General features: G+C 44.3%; 1 protein-coding gene, 1 long non-coding RNA gene and 1 pseudogene across 3 annotated transcripts; 2 read left to right on the top strand and 1 right to left on the bottom strand.

Moving 5' to 3' along the window:
* Nucleotides 1–1216: 1216 nt before the first annotated feature.
* Nucleotides 1217–3152, top strand: LOC119272852 (annotated as a pseudogene).
* A 1662-nt stretch (nt 3153–4814) lies between these two features.
* On the top strand, nt 4815–5948 carry LOC119270151. Its single transcript, XR_005133959.1, has 2 exons — nt 4815–5007; nt 5151–5948. It is a non-coding gene; the product is annotated as an uncharacterized LOC119270151 (long non-coding RNA).
* Nucleotides 5949–12964: 7016 nt separating this feature from the next.
* On the bottom strand, nt 12965–18977 carry LOC119270150 (protein DEK-like). Of its 2 annotated transcripts, XM_037552118.1 has the most exons (11): nt 18707–18977; nt 18406–18439; nt 17397–17476; nt 17260–17319; nt 17072–17176; nt 16919–16996; nt 16648–16719; nt 14337–14802; nt 13789–13868; nt 13669–13699; nt 12965–13557 (listed from the first exon to the last, which is right to left on the bottom strand). In XM_037552118.1, the coding sequence occupies exons 1-11, from the start codon at nt 18920–18922 to the stop codon at nt 13376–13378; spliced, it is 1404 nt and encodes a 467-aa protein (XP_037408015.1). In that variant the 5' UTR covers nt 18923–18977; the 3' UTR covers nt 12965–13375. The 2 variants fall into 2 exon arrangements, with proteins under 2 accessions (XP_037408015.1, XP_037408016.1); XM_037552119.1 differs by lacking the exons at nt 12965–13557; nt 13669–13699; nt 13789–13868 and adding an exon at nt 13988–14055.
* Between the last annotated feature and the right edge of the window lie 6 nt (nt 18978–18983).

Raw genomic sequence — 18983 nt, 5'->3', positions numbered from 1 at the left:
TGGTAATCCATGGGATCAAAACCGTCGATTCACGGGAACCAAAACACCACAAGGTCATTGGTGTCAGCCGCGATGACCATACTAACTAGTAGGAGTGTGTGATAGAGTTGTTGGATGTTTTATGTGAAACCGCCTCTACCGTTTTGTTTTGGGATAAAAACAGAATTAGGTAAGAAATACGTCACAAGATCTGACAAGATTTTTCAAATGAAATAGAATTTGTCACAAAGTCACAAACGAGAGTAGAAAGTAGAAGATACTAGTCATTAGTTCATCACTGAAATGTCGATCTTTGCGTAGAAGAGATCCATCAGGCGGTACATGTGTAAGTAAAAACAAGATGATGGATTCAGCTTTAACTTTCGGGTAAAAACAAAGGACTCCATTGCAGATCTGACGTTAGTTTTTTAACCATGACAAATCAAATGTTTTTATAGCAAATTATGTTATCCGAAGATGGCAAGTTTAGTTGGCGAGCACGGTAAATTCATTTCAATTTTTTTTGTTAGAAAATTGCCATGCTTGCAAACTAAATTTATTGTCATCACACAAATATAAATTGCCATAAAAACGTCAGATTTGTCATGCCTAAAAATTTGACAGCAATGTTTTAGTGTTTCTAGAAACAAAAGTAGGTGAAAATACATGTTACAAGAGCACAACTACGGCGCAAAAATCTGACAAGATTCTTGAAATGTGATAAAACATGTCACAAGGTCACAACACAAGAGTTGAAAGTGGAATATACTTATAATTAAGTAATCGCCACAGAAATATAGAGATCTTTGCTCAGAAGAGATACGTCGCTGGTGCATGTCTAGCCATAGCAAAGCCTAGAGATGCAGATGCAGAGCTTCTTCCACATCACAATCACGGGGCGTTGACCACTAGACCGAGGCAATTATTGCCCATTTGATATACTACATCCGGAAAAAATCTTATAAGACCCGGGTCGTACACAGCGATCGTGAGACCGCCTGGCAAGACCGAATCTCAACGCACGCAGGCCAGTTTCGCTGTTTCCACTATCAAATCCTGATTCCCGTCAGTCTCGCCGAATCCCCCAAATCCTGAGTCCCCTTTCCTTCTCCCGTTCGCCCGCCGCCGCCGCCCACGACCACGACCGCGTTCCTCGGCGCTCCGGCAGCTCGCCCTTGAGCGCAACTCCTCTGCTCGCTTCTCCGGCAAGCTCGCCGCGGAGTAGGCAGCTATACACATGGGGATGGAGCTGCTGGCTGCATCTTGGCACGTTGAGAATGTGCAATAGCTCTATTGGCAGTGTTCAAATCAAGCTGCTGATACATGTGCAAACTAGTACAAAATTGCTGGTGATCAGATAAGTTGTGTTCTGCTGATGCCTGCACATGTTGTTCTGTCAACACTGAAGATGATCATCAAAAGGCAGAAGGAAGACAGAAGATCCAGCAAAAAGATCAGCAGATCTCCAACTCAATATGCTGTTGTGCATGCCCCTGTCATGTAGTTTAGGATTTGTTGATGCTTTGTATATTTTTCTTCGGAAATTTCTCAAGTTAAGACAGGATAGTTGATGCAGATTGTGGAGCAAATGTATTGTATAAATGAATTTGATGTACACTGTGACTAAAAGCTCCTGGTATTTGTATAAAAGCACCTGCCATTTGAAGTTCCTTGTGAATAAACGCTAGCTCTTGGTATTTGAAGCTCCTGTGATAAAGGGGATCATTTTTTAATATCCAATAATACGATCTGAAATGTGCATTGCTGCCTGCCTGTGATAAACGTGGGCGGTGGTGGCGAGCGAACGGGAGAAGGAAAGAGGACTCAGGATTTGAGGGATTCGGCGAGGCCGGCGGGAATCAGGATTTGATACTGGAAACAGAGACTTGCAAGGTGTCCTCAGTGACTCAGTCCAAGTGGATCTCACGATCGCTGTGTATAACCCGGTCTTATAGGATTTTCCCGGATTAAGTAAGTCCCCACAGCACGTGCCTTTCCCGATTAGCTTTTTCCATAGCCGCTGCAATCACAAAATCCACTTGCTTCTTCGATGCACATGCATGGCCAGTAATAAGGCAGTAGTATCTGTTGCTAAACACTTGGTTAAGGCAGTAGTATCTGTTGCTGAACACTTGGTTAATTAGCTGGCCCAGCAATAAGGCAGGAGTTAGTTACCCTAATAGTACCCCTCCGTTTCTTTTTAGTTTGCATATAAGATTTGGTTAAAGTCAAACTTTATTAACTTTAACTAAGGTCTTAGAAAAAAACCAAGATTCACAATATGAAATCAATATTGTTAAATGCATCATGAAATTAATTTTCATACCATATAGTTTTAATATTATAGATATTAATATTTTTTTTCTATAAAGTTTGACTTTGATCAAATTTTATATGCAGACTAAAAAAAAACCGGGGGAGTATTACTTAGAGTGCACGAGTACATCTCCACCCTTGCCTTCCTCCTCGATCGTCCAGCACCATATGACCCTGCGCTGGTGCTAGCTACGTATCCACGACCTTGGCAACCTTGCTTAGCTTGTACATAACCCGACCGGCCCCCTCTCTCATGCATGCCATCATCCTTACAATCCGGCCATCACATCCACTCTTGGCCACCAGCCCCGTCTCGAGTCGGTCGACGTCCACCGGCGGCATATATGGCGGCGAGCAAGGGCGCGAGGAAGAGCCTGGTGTCGAGGACCCTGGAGCGGTGCAGGTCCGCGCTGAACAGCGGCGGCCGGTCGTCCGCGGCGGTGGCGCCGGGGTGCTTCTCGGTGTACGTGGGGCCGGAGTGGGAGCGGTTCGAGGTGCGCGCCGACCGCGCCGACCACCCGCTCTTCCGGCGCCTCCTCGACGACGCCGAGCAGGAGTACGGCTACGCGGCGCAGGGGCCCCTCGCCCTGCCCTGCGCCGTCGACGCCTTCCTCGACGTGCTCTGGCACATGGACCACGACGTTCACATGACGACGACGGCGAGGTCGCCGCGGCGCCGTCATCGCCGATATGCGGCCTGCAGCGCGCCGGCAGCGGGAACGGCAAGGTCCGGCCGGCGGGGTACCGGGTGCTCAGCCCGGCCAAGTCCACGTCTCCGTCCTTCTTCTTCTCGCCGACGGCGGCTGGCGGCAGGAGGTGAGCTCTAGGCGCGCATGACCGGCTTGCATGCAGAACCGAGAGGAATCTGCGCGCGCATACACAGATAGAACAGGTGCTTAATTTGCATATACTTAGACGTAAGTCTCAACCACACACACACAGACGCCTAGCTGATTTAGATTGTACTGTATATTGTAAAAAGTGAAAGGAAAGAAGATCTATTCTGTGCATGCATGTAAGCGCGTGTGTTGGATGTTCTTTGTATTACCGGTTTCATGGAAATGAAAATTGGAGCTTGAGCTCCTAAATTAGAAACAAAAAAGAGTCAATTGCACCGGTGGTGTTTGAACTTGCCGCAAACGGTCACTTTGGTGCTAGAACTTGTGGCATACATTGAACTGGTACAAAAATTTGACTTGGCCGTGCAAATACGGTGCAAATCATGTTTGGATACAAAATGATGCTGACTTGGCATGTCAATGTAGCATCGGGCCTGCTTTCAGTGACGGGAAGGCAGAGCGGAGTCCGTGTGGCCTTTTTTTTTTTGCAAAACCTTCACTTGTATTGGCATTTTATTTTTTTCAGCTCTACAAGGGGTGGGTGTTAGTGAAGTGTGAAAATTAACCAAAAATGAAGCTCCCTTGTCTCGAACCCTCGACCATTCCTTGCACAATAGGACGTAGCCACTACAACTTCTAGTATTCACGTAACAAAATGGATAAACAAATTTAGTGGTGCCACAAAATGGATAACTACACTTAATGTAGCGGAACAAACATGCTCGTGGACCTAGAATGGACCGTGATGAATGTGGATGCAGCCCATTTGCACCTGTAGTTTTTTAGAAATTTGTAAAAGGTATGTAAATTATAACCTCAGTAATAAAAATAACGTTTAATTATTTGTGTTGTATAAATATTATACATACAAGCTAAATAACTTACGTTTCATACTTGTTCACGTATTATTTTAAAAGTATTCATATATTTAAAATAATATTCATTAATTACAATTTTTTGGATAATTAATACAATACAAGTACTTTAACATTAAAATTCCAAAGTATTTTTCTAACTCTACAAAGTTTTTCATAATTATATGCACATTTTAATAGTTCAATGTTTGTAAAAATAAATATTCATAATTTAAATTTAAATTTTCATATGAATATACATTCGTGGCTAATTTTTAAATTATATAATATTTTTGAAAATAAATCACGTATGAAAATTATACCGCATGAATGTTTGTATTCATCATTTTGTATAATTTATATATAAGTTACAAGTTTATATTATTTTGTATCCATTAAATATTTATTTAATAAATATTTAAATGTTCGTATTTACCAAACATTTTTATAATACATGGGCGTACATTTAAATAATTTAATTTACTAATCATTGTTTGTATATAATATACGCACATTATTTTTATTACTTACGTTTTACAAACATATTAAAAAGCTAGTGCGTGCAAAATGTGCCGCGCTATTTGTAGCTCATAGAAGTCCCAGATGCGTCCTCCTCAGCGGCGAATCCAAGGGGCAGGGGCAGGCTTGGATGGGCTCAAGCCTGCCCTCCAAAATCGAACAATTTTTTTTATTACTACTCATCAGTGCAGCCCAGCCCAGCCCAAAAAACACAGGCCCATATCTCGTCCTGGTCATCAGCTCTCGCCCACCAATTCCAGCGTGCGTGCAACACATCTCGACGCCTCACCCATCCCAGCCGCATCGCAACCCTAGCCGCCGCCGGAGCAGGCCGCGACGCCGCCCACGGACGCCGCCGGAGCCAGCTAGGGCGGACTGCCGGAGCCCTGCGTCAGGGGCTCGGCTGCTCGGGGCGTCCAGAAGGCAGTGGCTGGGAGCGCGCCGGCTCATCAGGTCCCCAAGACCCCAACCCCAACGCATTTGACTAACGGAGCCCAGAGGTTGTTTTTCCTCTTAAGTCTTAACCAATGCTGGCTCCTAGTATTGGCTTTTTTTGCAGAATTCCAGTAGCATATTTAGCTTGCCCAGTTTAGTTCTAGACTTCTATTTATAATCATTGAATTATTTCTATGTTTGTTTGTAGAAATGAAAAGGAAGACTTTGCACAGTTGGTTTGCAAGTAGTTCGAACACCCCCCATGTTGTTGTTCCTGAACCTGAAGCAACCCAAATTCCAAACTTGGACCCCCTTATTCGAACAAATCAGAGCAGTAACCCCCAATCGATGAGAATACTACCCCCCTTCAAACGAGAGCAGCAAACCCCCAATTGATGAGAGCATAAACCAACCACAAACAACAAGGCTTCTTATCCAAGAATTTCACCCAAGTCAAATTTTTGGTGATCCGGCAGATCGAATACCAATAGAAGATTATGCCCCTGAAATTCGAAGTGAAGTTAGAAGAGCTTATTTGTTTAAAGGAAGAAACAAAGCTGAAGGGCATAATTTTGAAATCACATTGAATGGTACAATCCGGAGATCTTTTCAACCACAATGGCTGATTTCTTCAATTATCTCCCCTTGATAGTGACTCAGCTGGGTTCTTCTTGCAAGAGAAAAGATGCATTACTTGCAAAGCATCATGATGATTTGATGAAATTGATGGAGCATGGTAAGATCTCAGCTGGAACTGGGTTACATCAAGAAACTGACCTATCTAGACCAGGAGCTACTCGTTGGGGCTCACATCTTAGAACCTTGCTTCGTATTCACGCAATGTGGAATGCAGTAGTCGATGTGCTAGCGGATTAGGATAAAATTGCCTCTTTTTTTCTTCTAAAAGGCATGGTAAAGTTTGAGCTTATTTGCACAAACGGATTAGGATAAAATTGCCTTTTTTCTTCTTCTAAAAGGCGTTTAATTTACTCGTCTTTAACTTTGAGCCTCTCCTCCATTTTCTTTCTGGATTCGCCGCTGGTCCTCCTTGTACTACATTAAGGACTGTTATCAGTATTTTTCATTGCGAACGTGAATGGTGGAGTTGCTTGGACGGCTAGCTATCCAGCAATTGGTCTCAAGTTCGAGAGTCCGATCCGTTTTTATTTTCATGTATTGACAGGTGGGCCCCACGCGTCATAGAGTCAAAATGAAATGGCAGCTGTTGCGTTGATAGGGGCTTTTTGTGAGAAATAATTTTTTTTGCGGGTGCTTTCGCAAAAAAAGGCCAAAGACCTCTACGCCTTCCAGTCACTGTCAGTGGGCCCCATGCCACGCTGGCGCGCCAAGTCAACATTGATTTCGTACCCAAATGTGATTAGCACCGTATTTGCATGTTCGAGCCAAGTTGTTGCATCAGTTCAATGTATGTCGCAAGTTCTAGCACCAAAGTGATCGTTTGCGCCAAGTTTAAGCATCACTGGTGTAATTGACTCAACAAAGAAATGTAAGTGTATGTGTGGGATACAGAAGAAGAGATTAACTTTGAGTGATCATTTTGTTTGATCTATACGAGTGGAACATGTGTTTCTGCATGAAGTATCAAACATTTTTTATGACAATTTATTTTGTTGCGAGGATGTCAATTATAGTTTGCAAGCACGACTAATCCTGGCGAAAAAGAGAACTGAAGTGGAGTTGTCATGCTTGCTAATGAAATTTGTCATCCTCAGCCAACACAAATTGCCTTCAAAATCGTTTGCAATTGTCATCCCCCAGCAACGTTCGCTGGTTAAGCCGCTCCAAAATTAACAAGTTAACTCGGGCAAGATGCAAACCTGTACTCCCTTGATATTATTATGCAATACTACTATACCATCCAGTTAAGTAGATATTCATATTATGCAAAACTCTTGATTTGGTCAATTCTTGTCGTCTATTCTATCTACCAGGTTAGAAAAGGGGTTGTACTGGGTATTGACAGAATGACAGGTGTTGTCTATTCATGAGTTACCTAAAAATTTATTAAAACAAAATCACATTTCTAAGCATTTGTATGACCCAAACATTCATGGATTTCCAAGTCAATTCATATAGTATACTTCACTGAAGTGGCCCGCCTTCAAAAGGTTCGGTTTCACCACAGTAGTGTGCAATTTAAGGTAAAGGATGTTTAAAAAGAACAATAGATAACTATGACTTAGCAAAAAATGATTTAGTACAATGATAGATTATTGGCATATTCTGATGCCACAACTGTTGATTTTGCTGAATTATAGCCAACCTTTCTTAATTCATAGTTTCCACTCATATATTCATTATCTTCATCCCACTTATCCATCTTCATGTCTAGCCATCTACGGTGTTGTATTATTTGTCTCTCTTTACATTCTCTGCACGATGACATTTCTGCCATCCTTATGGATGACATCCAACAGGAGAAGGGCGAGGAATAGATGAACAGAGAGACCATGGATGCATGAATGTACGAGGAGGTAAGAAAGACTCCTGAAGGTGGCAATCGCCGACACCGGAGCCAGGTGCACCAAGCCATCAACTATTATGCTTTGTAATTATCTACCACTACTTATTCTGTATTAAGCTAAAAACAGATTAGCCTAATAAATATATATAAGCATAAAGTAGAGAGATGACACTAATTAGATAATGTTGAATGGCCATGGCACGGTAATATTCTAGGTAGATTCGGATTATTTATTTTCATCATGCGTCTTCATTGGTGTGTTCGGAATTAGCACACATTTCATGGTAATCTGGAAACTGCAATGAGATCAATGTATAATTCCAAGGCTACTTCACGCACTAACTCGAATGACCATTTCTCACAAGGAAGGAAAATATGACTATGCATCTATGGAGGACCTGGCGCTCGCGCAGTCCACACCTAAGACGGCGTCTTAGGTCTTGAGAAAGCTTTAAAACAATGCCTAGAAACTGTCTGAGGTCCTGAAAACCACTCCGAACTACAGTAATAACATCAACACATGAACACCAAATTTTAACATGGGAACCTCGAAGTCGGGGCAGAAACCACTGTCTAATCCCATCCAAATCTTATTCCACTATTATTAAATGATGGATACAATAAGCTCTTTTCAAGGTAGCATCAGATTTTTCTCATACACCAATTCAATAGCAATAATAAGTTATGAGCATCAAGAGTCAGTATTGAAACAATCTCATCAAAAATGATGGAATCATATCCTGCGGAAGACAAGGTGGGATAGCTTCCATGGCTTGGTAACAAACTTCCTCCTTCAATATTTATGTCCATGCATTTCTTTTTTTCTTTTCTTCCATGGTACGGTCTAACTTAGCATTTTTATCACTTATCTCGGCAGCTGCAGGACGGGTCGACGGGAGAATGTCCAAAGATCATGAACTGATAGGCTCGTGGGCTCTTTCACATGTTGTGGATATCTTAAACATATTCTTTACAGTGTGCTCCCTCCGTAAAAAAATATAAGAGTGTTGAGGTATACGAGAAAGGCATGCCAACCTTTTATTGTCTAAGAGCAACTGTAATGGGGCGACCCATTTTGTCTGCTTGCATCCGTCTGAATTGGCGCGAACAAAAGTGACGGCCCAACGCGCCGACCCAAATCTAAATCATGTCCGCTTTGCGTCCGCGCCGACGTATTTGCGGCTCAAATTTGCGTCCCAAATGCGTCGGCGCCCTCTCGGCATCCCCCTCGTCCCCACCTGGCGGTCGTCCAACTACCCGCTGCCCACGCGGTCAGCTTAATTTATAACCATGGGCCCACGCGTCAGCAACGGCGCAAGTTTTTTTTAAGCCGACCGTGCGGCGGGGCCGTCCTCATCCAAACTCGCGTCCACATCTAGCCAACTCTACTCCTCCCTCGCCAGCAAACCCTAGCCACCACCACCTCAGCGAGATGGGGCTCTTCTCCGGCGCCGACAGCAGCATGGCCAAGGGCAAGGCCCCCGCCTTCCCTTTTCCATCAGAGCTCCTCCCGCCTCCGCCAGCACCGGCTCGCCGGTAGAGGCAGCGCGTGAACGTGCCAGTGCACCAGGCGGAGTGGCACTGGCAGCACCGCGTGCCTCTGCCGTACCCCGACGTCACCTTGCCGCACGACTGGCATCTGGATCCAGAGAGGATCCCGGTGCCGGCGGTGCCGCGGTCGGCTAGGGCGCACGCGGAGGAGGTGCGGCGCCGTCAAGCGCTGCTGACGCCGGAGCAGCGCCGCGACGACACATACGCCATCAACTCGTCGAACTGGAAGCGGTGGTTCGCCTTCGAGCACGAGGAGGCGAGGCGCCGCGGCATGCGCGAGGTCGACCGCAGCCTGTCGCCGCCCCTGCTCGTCGTCCGCGAGGAGGACCAGGCGGCCCTTGCGGCAGTCTACCGCGAGAGCGAAGAGGACGAGCGGAGCAGGGTGGAGGCGGCGGAGGAAGAGGCGGCCATGGCGCGGGCCATTGCCCTCTTCGCGGCCGACGACTGTGTGGTGCCGCCTGTGGCCCCGCCGTCCCCTCCCCGTCGCCGCATCAAGGCCTACCCGGAGCCGCAGCCGTCCCCGGTCGAGCGCTACACCTGGACGGGAGTACTGCGCGAGTGGGTGTCCGCGCCACCGGTTTGGATGGGGGCGACGCCGGCGCAGGAGGCCGCCTACCTCGAGATGTGGTGCCAGCGATGGCTGGCCGAGGAGCGCCGTCGCGGCGAGTACGAGGAGATGGTCGAGCACGACCTCTAGGAGGAGGCGCACCAGGCCGCGGCTGCACAGGTCGCCGCACAGCCCCTCGCGCCGGAACAACCCCCCGCGCCGGAACACCTGCCCGCGGCCTACATCGCTGCCGCCTGGAACACGGCGTTCCCCTGGGCCGGTCCTGCGCCGACGCTCATCGACCTCACCGACTCCGAGAAGGACGACGACGCCTAGGGCTGCGCACCGCCTCGTAGTTTAGGTTGTTTTTATTTTTCTTAAATATGCTAATGTGGACGCGTGGACTATCGCCGGCCTTCGTGACCGGCTGTAATGTTTAAGTAATGATTTTTTTTAAAATATGCATGCGTTCTATTTTTTTTTCTAACGCCGTCAAAATAGATCGGGCCAGCGTTGGACGCACGCGCCGACTCAAACGAGGAAGTGGACGTCCTTGTCCGCCTGGCCGACCCAAACGGACAAAAATTCAAACAAAATTGCCGTGCGTTTGGGTCGGCCCGTTGGAGTTCTCTAATCTCCCTTTTTCCATCTGTAAATCGTAGCTCCGGCTCCGAACGAGCGATCGGGACAGGGATAAGACGAGACGGAAGGAAGCTAGTCCGATCAAACGGTGCGGAGAATCTTGACCGTGACCGGAGGGACGGCCGTCGTTCTCGCGACGGCACAATCGTTAGAATCGTTGAGAGACGTGTGCCCGATCCAGTCGGCGATCCACGGGCGTCGCGCGCACGGGTGGAACGCTGCCTGCGACGTTTGGCTCGGAGCGAGCTGCACCGCACAAGCTACTGTAGGTATTTCGCCCGCCCCGCTAGCGCAGTGTTCAAATTTCCAAGGTCAGCGCGTAGTATTTCAATCGCGGTGGACCGTCGATCTCGTCCGTCCGTCCGTCCGTCCCCGTCCTCGTCCGTCTCGGCCCGCATGCGGACGTGCTAGGTGACAGCGCATGCGTGCCGTCCTCGTCCGTCTCGATCGCGGATCGCGTGTCTCTTGTACTTACGTTAAACGGTCAGGGGTCGGTCGCGAACTCGCGAAGAGGCATCCAGCCTGGGTCCTGCGTTACGTACGTACGCGCCTCACGCGATCGATCCATCCATCGATCGTTCGTCGCCGCCTGATGCGCCACCGGTTCGGAGAGAAAATTCACTAGGACCGTCTTGGTACGAGACAAGAGGCAGGGCTCACGAGAGAGAGTCTTGTTCCAGCCGTGCGCGCGCGCTCGACCGTCAGATCGCCATCTGACGGCTCGCGGTGTCCTCCAGCCGCGTCGGTCCAGTGGACCACTGCGGGCACGCGATTTTCCGGCCCAGGCTGAGGCGGTCGAGACATAGAGCGCTGCTACACGGACGATAAATTTACGGTCGACGCCTGCACGATCCTACTTGGCAGCATCAAGAGCTAGCATGCATGCAAGAAGCCATGTTGAGGAGGACGCATCGTTCGCGGATCGTGCAAACAGTGTCGTGTGTAAAGCAATTCCACTAGACATATAACTTACATCCACCGTGTTCTAGATTTTGTTAACATTAAATTTGATTTGAGTATGGGGATGTGGAGGCGAGGAGAGTTTTGTTTTGACTTTGGTAATGGAAAAGTCTCGATTTGGTTTGGATTATTCCAAATTACTATATTTATGTTGGTTTTATTTGAACGCCATCGGTTGGGGAACCCTTAACTACCTATTATGTTTCCTCCATCGTCGACCTACTTGTTTTGTACCTCTGTTGCAACCATTGGCGAAGGTTGAGAAGAGAATGAGGGCACAAAGGAGTCACGATCCAACTAGGAGACATATTGAGCGGAACCACATAATTGTTTCCATCAAACTTCTCATCTAGCTTTGTCATATTCTCTTATCTTCCAAATATGCAGAACCCATTTTACATTAGCATAAATCATAACATAAATACACACTCATGTTTACCCTCGCACATTTGAACCACATGTGCCACATATGAAGAAACCATAATATAGCAAATTCATGGCACATAAAAGGGGTGCGAACAACTGTGTTTATAAAATGTTACTCACAAGAACTATAATATTTTTCAGAAGATTGGCATATTTTTAAGATAGAGAATGAACAAATGTAAAAGCATGAGTATAACATAGAAGATGCAACTCAATCTTTTCTGTGGTTGGAAATATGGAGAGAAAAAACATCACCATTCAGTTCTTGTATTAAATGGGAAATATGGAAAGATAATAAAGAGTAGCGGTAAGAACATACTACAACACAATCTTCTCCAATGAAACAAACATCTATAATATCTCATTGAGATTGAAACGTATTCCACAATTTTTTAAACAAATAGGCATTTATATGTAGTATTATAGTCCCTTTATTTAGGAACAGAACAAATATAATAACTGGCCAAGTAAAAGCTTTGTTTGTGGGAAAAACATATGGTACCTCACAAAATACAATCTTTCATGTTATTAGTTTGTTGGTGATTTTCTTTTGTACAATACACTGTTGTTTTTCTGGATGATTACAAAAATAATGATGATCATTATTCCTGAATATAGTCTCTGTGGTATGAATGGTACGTCATATAAGCATAGTATGTTACAAGTTTGAACTGAAGTACTAAAAAATCTACTCCCTCCATTCCAAATTACTCGTCATGGTTTTAGTTCAATATAGAAAATGAAAGTACTCTAAAAGTTTAAGCTTTGCACATGATCCTACTAAACCAGTCTAGGCATGGTAAAGTCTACAAAGATGAGTCACTACCTTAATTGTGTAACAGTTAGAATAATAATCTTGGTGTTTTCATTTGAATAAAAGAGAAAGACAACATGTGCCCCTTATGAAATCAGCACATACTCATGATTCTGATCTGCTATAAGATTTATCCTTAAGTACATAATATTCTTGACTCTTTGTACCGTCTCATCCAGGAGCTGCTGAGTACTCCCTCTGTAAACTAATATAAGAGCATTTAGATCACTATTTTAGTAATCTAAACACTCTTATATTAGTTTACGGAGAAAGAACCAATCATCCTCGTGCCACGATTCCGAATATTTTCAGTTTTCTCTGGTGGTTCAGCTCACAGGCATACCCCTTGTCCTTTTTATTACTAGAATCTCCCAAGTTCATCTTCGTGATTTTGTAATTTGAGCTATGCATTTGAGCTGAATGAATTTGGCACATTCCCCATTCAAACAAAAAAAAAGCCAGACCCCTTGTTAACTTCAAAAATGCATACTATAGCCGCAGCAAAAACAATGCTACTCCCTCCATTCCAAAATACTCAACTTTGAAACAAAGGGAGTAGCTCATAATTCACAACACATCAACCAAAGACGCATTGCATTGTCAAATGGTGAGAAAGCCATGAAATGCAGACAGCAAGCAAGAAATCCACAAGAATACAACTGTTTTACACAGATAAATGCAAGGAACAGAACACGGATAAGTATGCATGCTGCAAATTACAGTCAGGGCTAGCTACCTAAGAAAGGAACAGAGTCATATAACCAAACAGCTATTGTACATGACCGGCAACTAAGAGACTACAGGTCAATAACACCACGGGTCAAGCACAACAACCAGGTAGGCACGCAGGGCCATCACATCAAATGGCTAACAAACAGTCTAGCACCTGCCTAGACCACCACCAAAACGGCTGTTGTGGTGCCACCATTGTACAGGCCAGAGCAGCCCCAGCAACAAACAAGAACACTTGACAAATACAGGAGATCGCTCAGTCCGATCACGTCTGGCTTATTTCTCTTCCTCTTCATCAGGATCCTCCTTTGAATCTTCTTCCTTCTTGCCGTTCTCTTCTGCATCCTCTTCCTCATTTTCTTCCTCACCTTCATCATCAGACATGCTGTTGATCACTTCCTCTATGATGCGCTTCACCTCCGACTTCCTGTCCATGAGGTCCATGTCAAAGTGGTCTCCTGAGGTAACAGAAAATGCCAGTGCGTTCATTAGACCAGACAATTGCGCTCAACATAACTTCAATGAAATCTACTGCAATGAAACTTCATAGAATGACAACAGAAGGATACCTAATTTCCGGAGAATGTCAGCCAAAGTTGCCTGCATGAAGGTAGTAATGTAGCCAGGTCAGCATCATAGAAGACCAGAAATGCAACATGAACACAGCATAACAATTTGCATCTGCATACCGTATTGAAGTCCACTTCTTTCAATATGTTACTAACAACACCATGCAACTGTTTAGTGGTTGGGGCTACCTTGCCTTTTCCTGGACGAGATGGAAGCATTGGTTATAGCAGCATTCTAGGCAGCATCTCATAAGATGGAACTCAGAAAATGCAAATAAAGACATCAAACTGGAAGTAGCTCTCAGAAGAACTGTGAATGTGACTTCTAATAGTCCTACGTGAACAAAGCTACTTCCAGTTTAGTGGTTGGGGCTACCTTGCCTTTTCCTGGACAAGATGGAAGCATTGGTTATAGCAGCATTCTAGGCAGCATCTCATAAGATGGAACTCAGAAAATGCAAATGAACACATCAAACTGGAAGTAGCTCTCAGAAGAACTGTGAATGTGACTTCTAATAGTCCTACGTGAACAAAGCTTAGTATGATCCACATCAGATCAGTATTTTCATGAGGCAAATAAACTTGCTGGTGATCCAAAATGCATAAAATTAAATGGTTGTAAGACAGTTGTATTCATGGATTTCCTGCATGGGTACAAGATCTCATACCTTTATTTTCACCAGATGCCTTGGCACCTTGCTTCTTGCGTGCCTTACTGTTGTTTTGGCTCTCTTTTCCAACATCCTTTTTCGGTTTTGCAACCTTCTTCTTGGCCTTGCCTACAGGTGTACTGCTTTCCTTTGTTGAATTCTTTGGTGTTTTCTTGGCAGCCTTTTTCCTCTCCGGCTCCACATCTGGCTTTGACACCCTTTTTACAGATTTAGTAGGAGTCTTCTTTGCTGATGCATCCTTTCCCTTTGCCTTGGATCCAGCTTCCTTCTTTCCTTGTTTATCATCTGTTGACTTTTTCTTCACTGGTGTCGCTTCAGGCTCTTCGTCACTCTTGGTCTCTTCTTTCACTTCGGAGTCCTCATCACTTTCTCCCATTGATGAGTCCCCAGCAGGACCAGCATCATCTTCATCATCATTCTCATTTTCAGCCTCAACTGCTTGTTTCCGACTCTTCCTCTTTTTCTGTTCATAAAACCACATCCACAATTTAAGTACTACACACAAACACTAATTACAAAGAACTGCTGCAGAAAGTCCTAAGTACTACTAAATGCTAATTACAAATAACTGTTTTGTGAAATTTAACATGATAAGCAATTGTCACTTAGAAGCAAAATATTAGTGGTTCTCTATGTCCAGAAAAAAAGTACCAGCAATTATGGAGTACAGAAAGAGAGCACAAAGAAAATACAATATAGGATTGAGCACCAAAGTCAGTGCGAATTTTTGGCCCCCAGGCTCCTTGGAGACCAGTATATTGAACAGAATAGAAAGATCTTCTAAAGTTTTTTTTAAAATTAAATTTTCCCTTTGAAGACCTAGAAATGTGTACAGTCTATAAATTTTCATTAAATATGGTAATTTGTAAAAAGGGAAGCCCGGTGCATGTAGCTCCGGCTTGCACAGAATCCAGGGAAGGGTCAGACCACTTTGGGTCTATTGTACACAGCCTTTCCCAGCCTCCCCTTCAAATATGGTAATATGTAAACTTAAAGAAAAAAACAAATTTATGGCCCCAAAACTAAAAGAGCCCATTTTGACATATATACTTGTTTTTTGGGTACACCACATACAAACATATATTATTATAAAATTTCATACAGATGCAGTATATACTATGTGCAGCACTAATATACTTGTTTCTTTTCTGTATAAAATTTATATGAGCATAGTGGCAGTGAAAGTTTACTACACCACATACAGCCTTCTAGGAGGAACACTGAGAAAGATGAATGTCAATGTTTTGAATAATGCCAATATATGAGCATAGGTTTCCAGGTATAGCTTCTTAATTTGTGAGTGTTCGAAATTAAACATGTTAGTACTAAATTGCCATTTTTGGAAACCACTCAAATATCCCTTGTTAATGTGACAATGAATAAAAGGCCATCTAGTCTTATTTACATTTATTTCAATCCCATTGAGCTGTTCAGGCTGAGAAATGACCAAATAACCATGGGCAACCAGAATAATACTTTGCTACAGCTGTCACTGTCTCAGCTATGCACAAGCCAACCACTACCAGCAACACATAAGAGGGTACCTAAGAGGTGTCACACTGTTAGTGCAAGTCACTTGGAAGCAGAATGCCCTTCCAAGGAACCTCAAGATTAAATCACTATTTTAACTTAGAAGTTTGAAGCCCAAGGCCTTGGAGACTCCTAATGAATGAGATTCTTATCCATGGCCAGGCATTCTTCCATGAATGGTATAACAGCTTACAGCCTAGTCACTCTTGTTATTAAAACTGAAATTTTTGGTCTTAAAGATGGTTTGACCATTACGGTTGGTTTGTTCTTTATGGTTCTTCACAGATTACACTGTCAATTTCATTCTTTAAACAGTGTGTTGCAAGAGAGATAATTCTAAGAAGTCAGAAACATCCAATCACAAACAGTCATCATATAATCTAAGATTAAGAAAAGAAACAAGTGCAGTAAACTTTCACTGCCACTATGTTAGTGCTGCACATACAGACAGCTAGAAAGAGGGAGAGTAGACCAAAACAACTAGAGAAATTGGTCATTTCCAATGCCAGAGGGTTAAACTAAAAATAACCCTTAAGATGGGATTTTATCAATTGTCACAACCCTAGGGATACTTGGAATGTTTCCCCTCAACTGGTGGAAACATGTAAATCACATATCAACTTAGAACATATCATCAATTCTTTTTGAAAACAATCAACAATGGAAGCTAGCAAGTCAAATTTGCAGAAGAACACAGGTGAAAGCATTCCATGATAGATAGGTTTTCTAGCAGAACAAGAGAGGTTAAAAGGAGCTGCCCTCAGCACAGCAAGTTTACCTTCTCTCCAGAAGCACCTTCAGCTGTTGCCTGGCTAGTCCCTTTAGACTTCCTCCGGCGTTTCTTCCCTTTCTGGAACGACAAAGATTAGGAATGTGAAATTCAGTTTGCAGTCTCATGCGGTAAAAAAATATGCTCCCTCCGTTCCAAAATAGATGACCCAACTTAATACTAACTTTGTATTAAAATTAGTACAAAGTTGAGTCATCTATTTTGGAACGGAGGGAGTAGATGTCAGAAGAACAAGATTTGCATTAATTAAAAATCATACCTTCACATCACTGATAACAACATCTCTGGTAATGCAAGGAGACTCCAGAAACTCCAGCAATTTGGCAGAAACTTCCTCCTGAATACAGCAAAATACAGTTAGTACAGAATTCACTGCTTAGATCATTACAAACATGTACAGAAGTAAATTAACCTTCTTTAATTGTTTGGCCTGAACATCAAGTATATCGCAAAAATCTATCAACTTCTCCTTGTTCATCTTGTCAAGCTTTTCTTTTATCCTGTTCCTTTGCTTTTCCTAATCAAAATTACAAGGACATCCATTAAGACAAAAAACAAAAACAAATCATGTTTTACAGCAGTGTCATCACAAAAACTCACTGGATTGTCAGTCCAAACAAAACCAGAAAACTGGGATAGGTTTCTTTTCAGGAAATGGGCCTGCAGAGAATCAAACAAAGAGTTAACAAAACAAACTTAGCAAGTTAAATTACAGCAAGCGAATGCAGATGCCTCACATTTGATCTTCTCCCAAACAATAAAGTATGAAGACTCTGAAGATTGTCATCCACCTTTCTCTTGGAAAGTTTGAAGAAAACTAAGGAAACAAACTATTAGTCCAACCTGTGGAATATGAGGTAGCTATTCCCAGAATGATAAACTGTACGATGCAGTTACAAGTTGAAGAGTCCATAATGTCTTTATTCATCCAACACTAACTAAAACACGAGTAACAACTTCAATCATATACTGGACAACTGAGCAAGATGAAAATCAGAGCAATCAATATCAAAGGAAGCAAGTTATGAACATTGACAAGCAGTAGCATTAACGCAAAGTTCAGAAATAAAAACAAGCAGCAGCAGTAATCCAAAATTCAGAAACCTGCACTTACAAAACAGGATAGGTGGCTGTATGGAAATTACTCATAACAAATACTGCATGATTCTGCCTATACAGTCCTTTGAAATATGCCACTAAATTTAAGGGATGGGCAAAGTTGGTAATATACAACATTAGGCAAAGACAACTTAATAAACAGATCCACAAGTCATTTATAATGTCACAGCACGTAGACCTTGGACTAAGCAAAGAGAACTCTGCCGGTCGATGTGTGATAAAGCAAAGATAACTGAATTAACAGATCCACAAGTCATTTACAATGTCACAGGCACAGAGACCTTGTGCTAAGCAAAGAGAAGTCTGGCAGTCCATGTGTGTTATCTATCGTTCTATCAGAAACGACCCCTACGCTGAACAAAGACGAGATCTTTTGGATGACAGCCTAATCCATTCATTGTCATGTTATTTCATTCTACTACTTAGTTTATAAGCAAATTGATGTATGAATAACTCTGGAACACCAGATATATCCTGGAAAATCGAGACTTCAACCATAGCAACAAGTTAATCCCTGGCGCGGGCAAAGAGGGGATCACTGCCAATGATGCCACAGGCAAGCAGGGGCGTCTATCTGCTAGTAAAAGCAAGAATCGAGAGATGTTACAGGGGCAGCAGCAGGCTTACCGTTGGGGATCTCCTTGAGCTTCGTCCCAGAGCCCTGAAACACAGAAATCAACAAAAACGAATCAGCAAATGAAGAAATTAGCGAGCTTTCCAGCCACACGCTCGTACTCGTATATAAATGGGGAATACGGTAAACCAGACCGCGGGCGTCCAACAAACAAATACTGCTATTTTTGGTGCGGTGCGGTGACGGCGAGGACCCGGGGGTGAAAAATAACAGCTCCGCGAGGGGAGGCACCACAGATCGGGAGGAGCGAGAACGCGCGCACGGAGGAGGGAGGGAGAGGGAGAGAGATTTGACCTGGAGAATGGCGGCGGACTTCTTGGCGGGGGTGGAGCGCGGGGTGAGCTCGGAGTAGCGCTCGACGGTCTTGCGCTCCCTGGAGGGCCTACCGGTGGCGGGGGTGGACGGCTCCCGCGGCAGCCGCTTCCTCCGGCCCCGCTTCTTCAGCGGCTGCGCCTCCTCCTCCGACTCCGCCTCCTCCTCGTGCTCCTCCGCCTCGGCGTCGGCGTCCATGGGGTCGTCGGCGGGCGGATCGGCGGGGGCGGGGTCGGCGGGCGGATCGGCGGGGGCGGGG

The sequence above is a fragment of the Triticum dicoccoides genome, chromosome 3A (assembly GCF_002162155.2).
Source record: "Triticum dicoccoides isolate Atlit2015 ecotype Zavitan chromosome 3A, WEW_v2.0, whole genome shotgun sequence".
NCBI lineage: Eukaryota > Viridiplantae > Streptophyta > Magnoliopsida > Poales > Poaceae > Triticum > Triticum dicoccoides.
This window is presented reverse-complemented; position numbering and strand designations above follow the sequence as displayed.

Bases quoted from the DNA above. Each gene is read 5' to 3' on its own strand.
- LOC119270150 (XM_037552118.1), bottom strand. From the start codon at position 18,922: ATGGACGCCGACGCCGAGGCGGAGGAGCACGAGGAGGAGGCGGAGTCG. The intron at 17,477-18,405 runs GTAAGCCTGCTG...TTGTTTCCTTAG, and splicing joins GCTCAAGGAGATCCCCAACG to TTTTCTTCAAACTTTCCAAG. The intron at 17,177-17,259 runs GTGAGTTTTTGT...AATTTTGATTAG, and splicing joins TTGTTTGGACTGACAATCCA to GAAAAGCAAAGGAACAGGAT.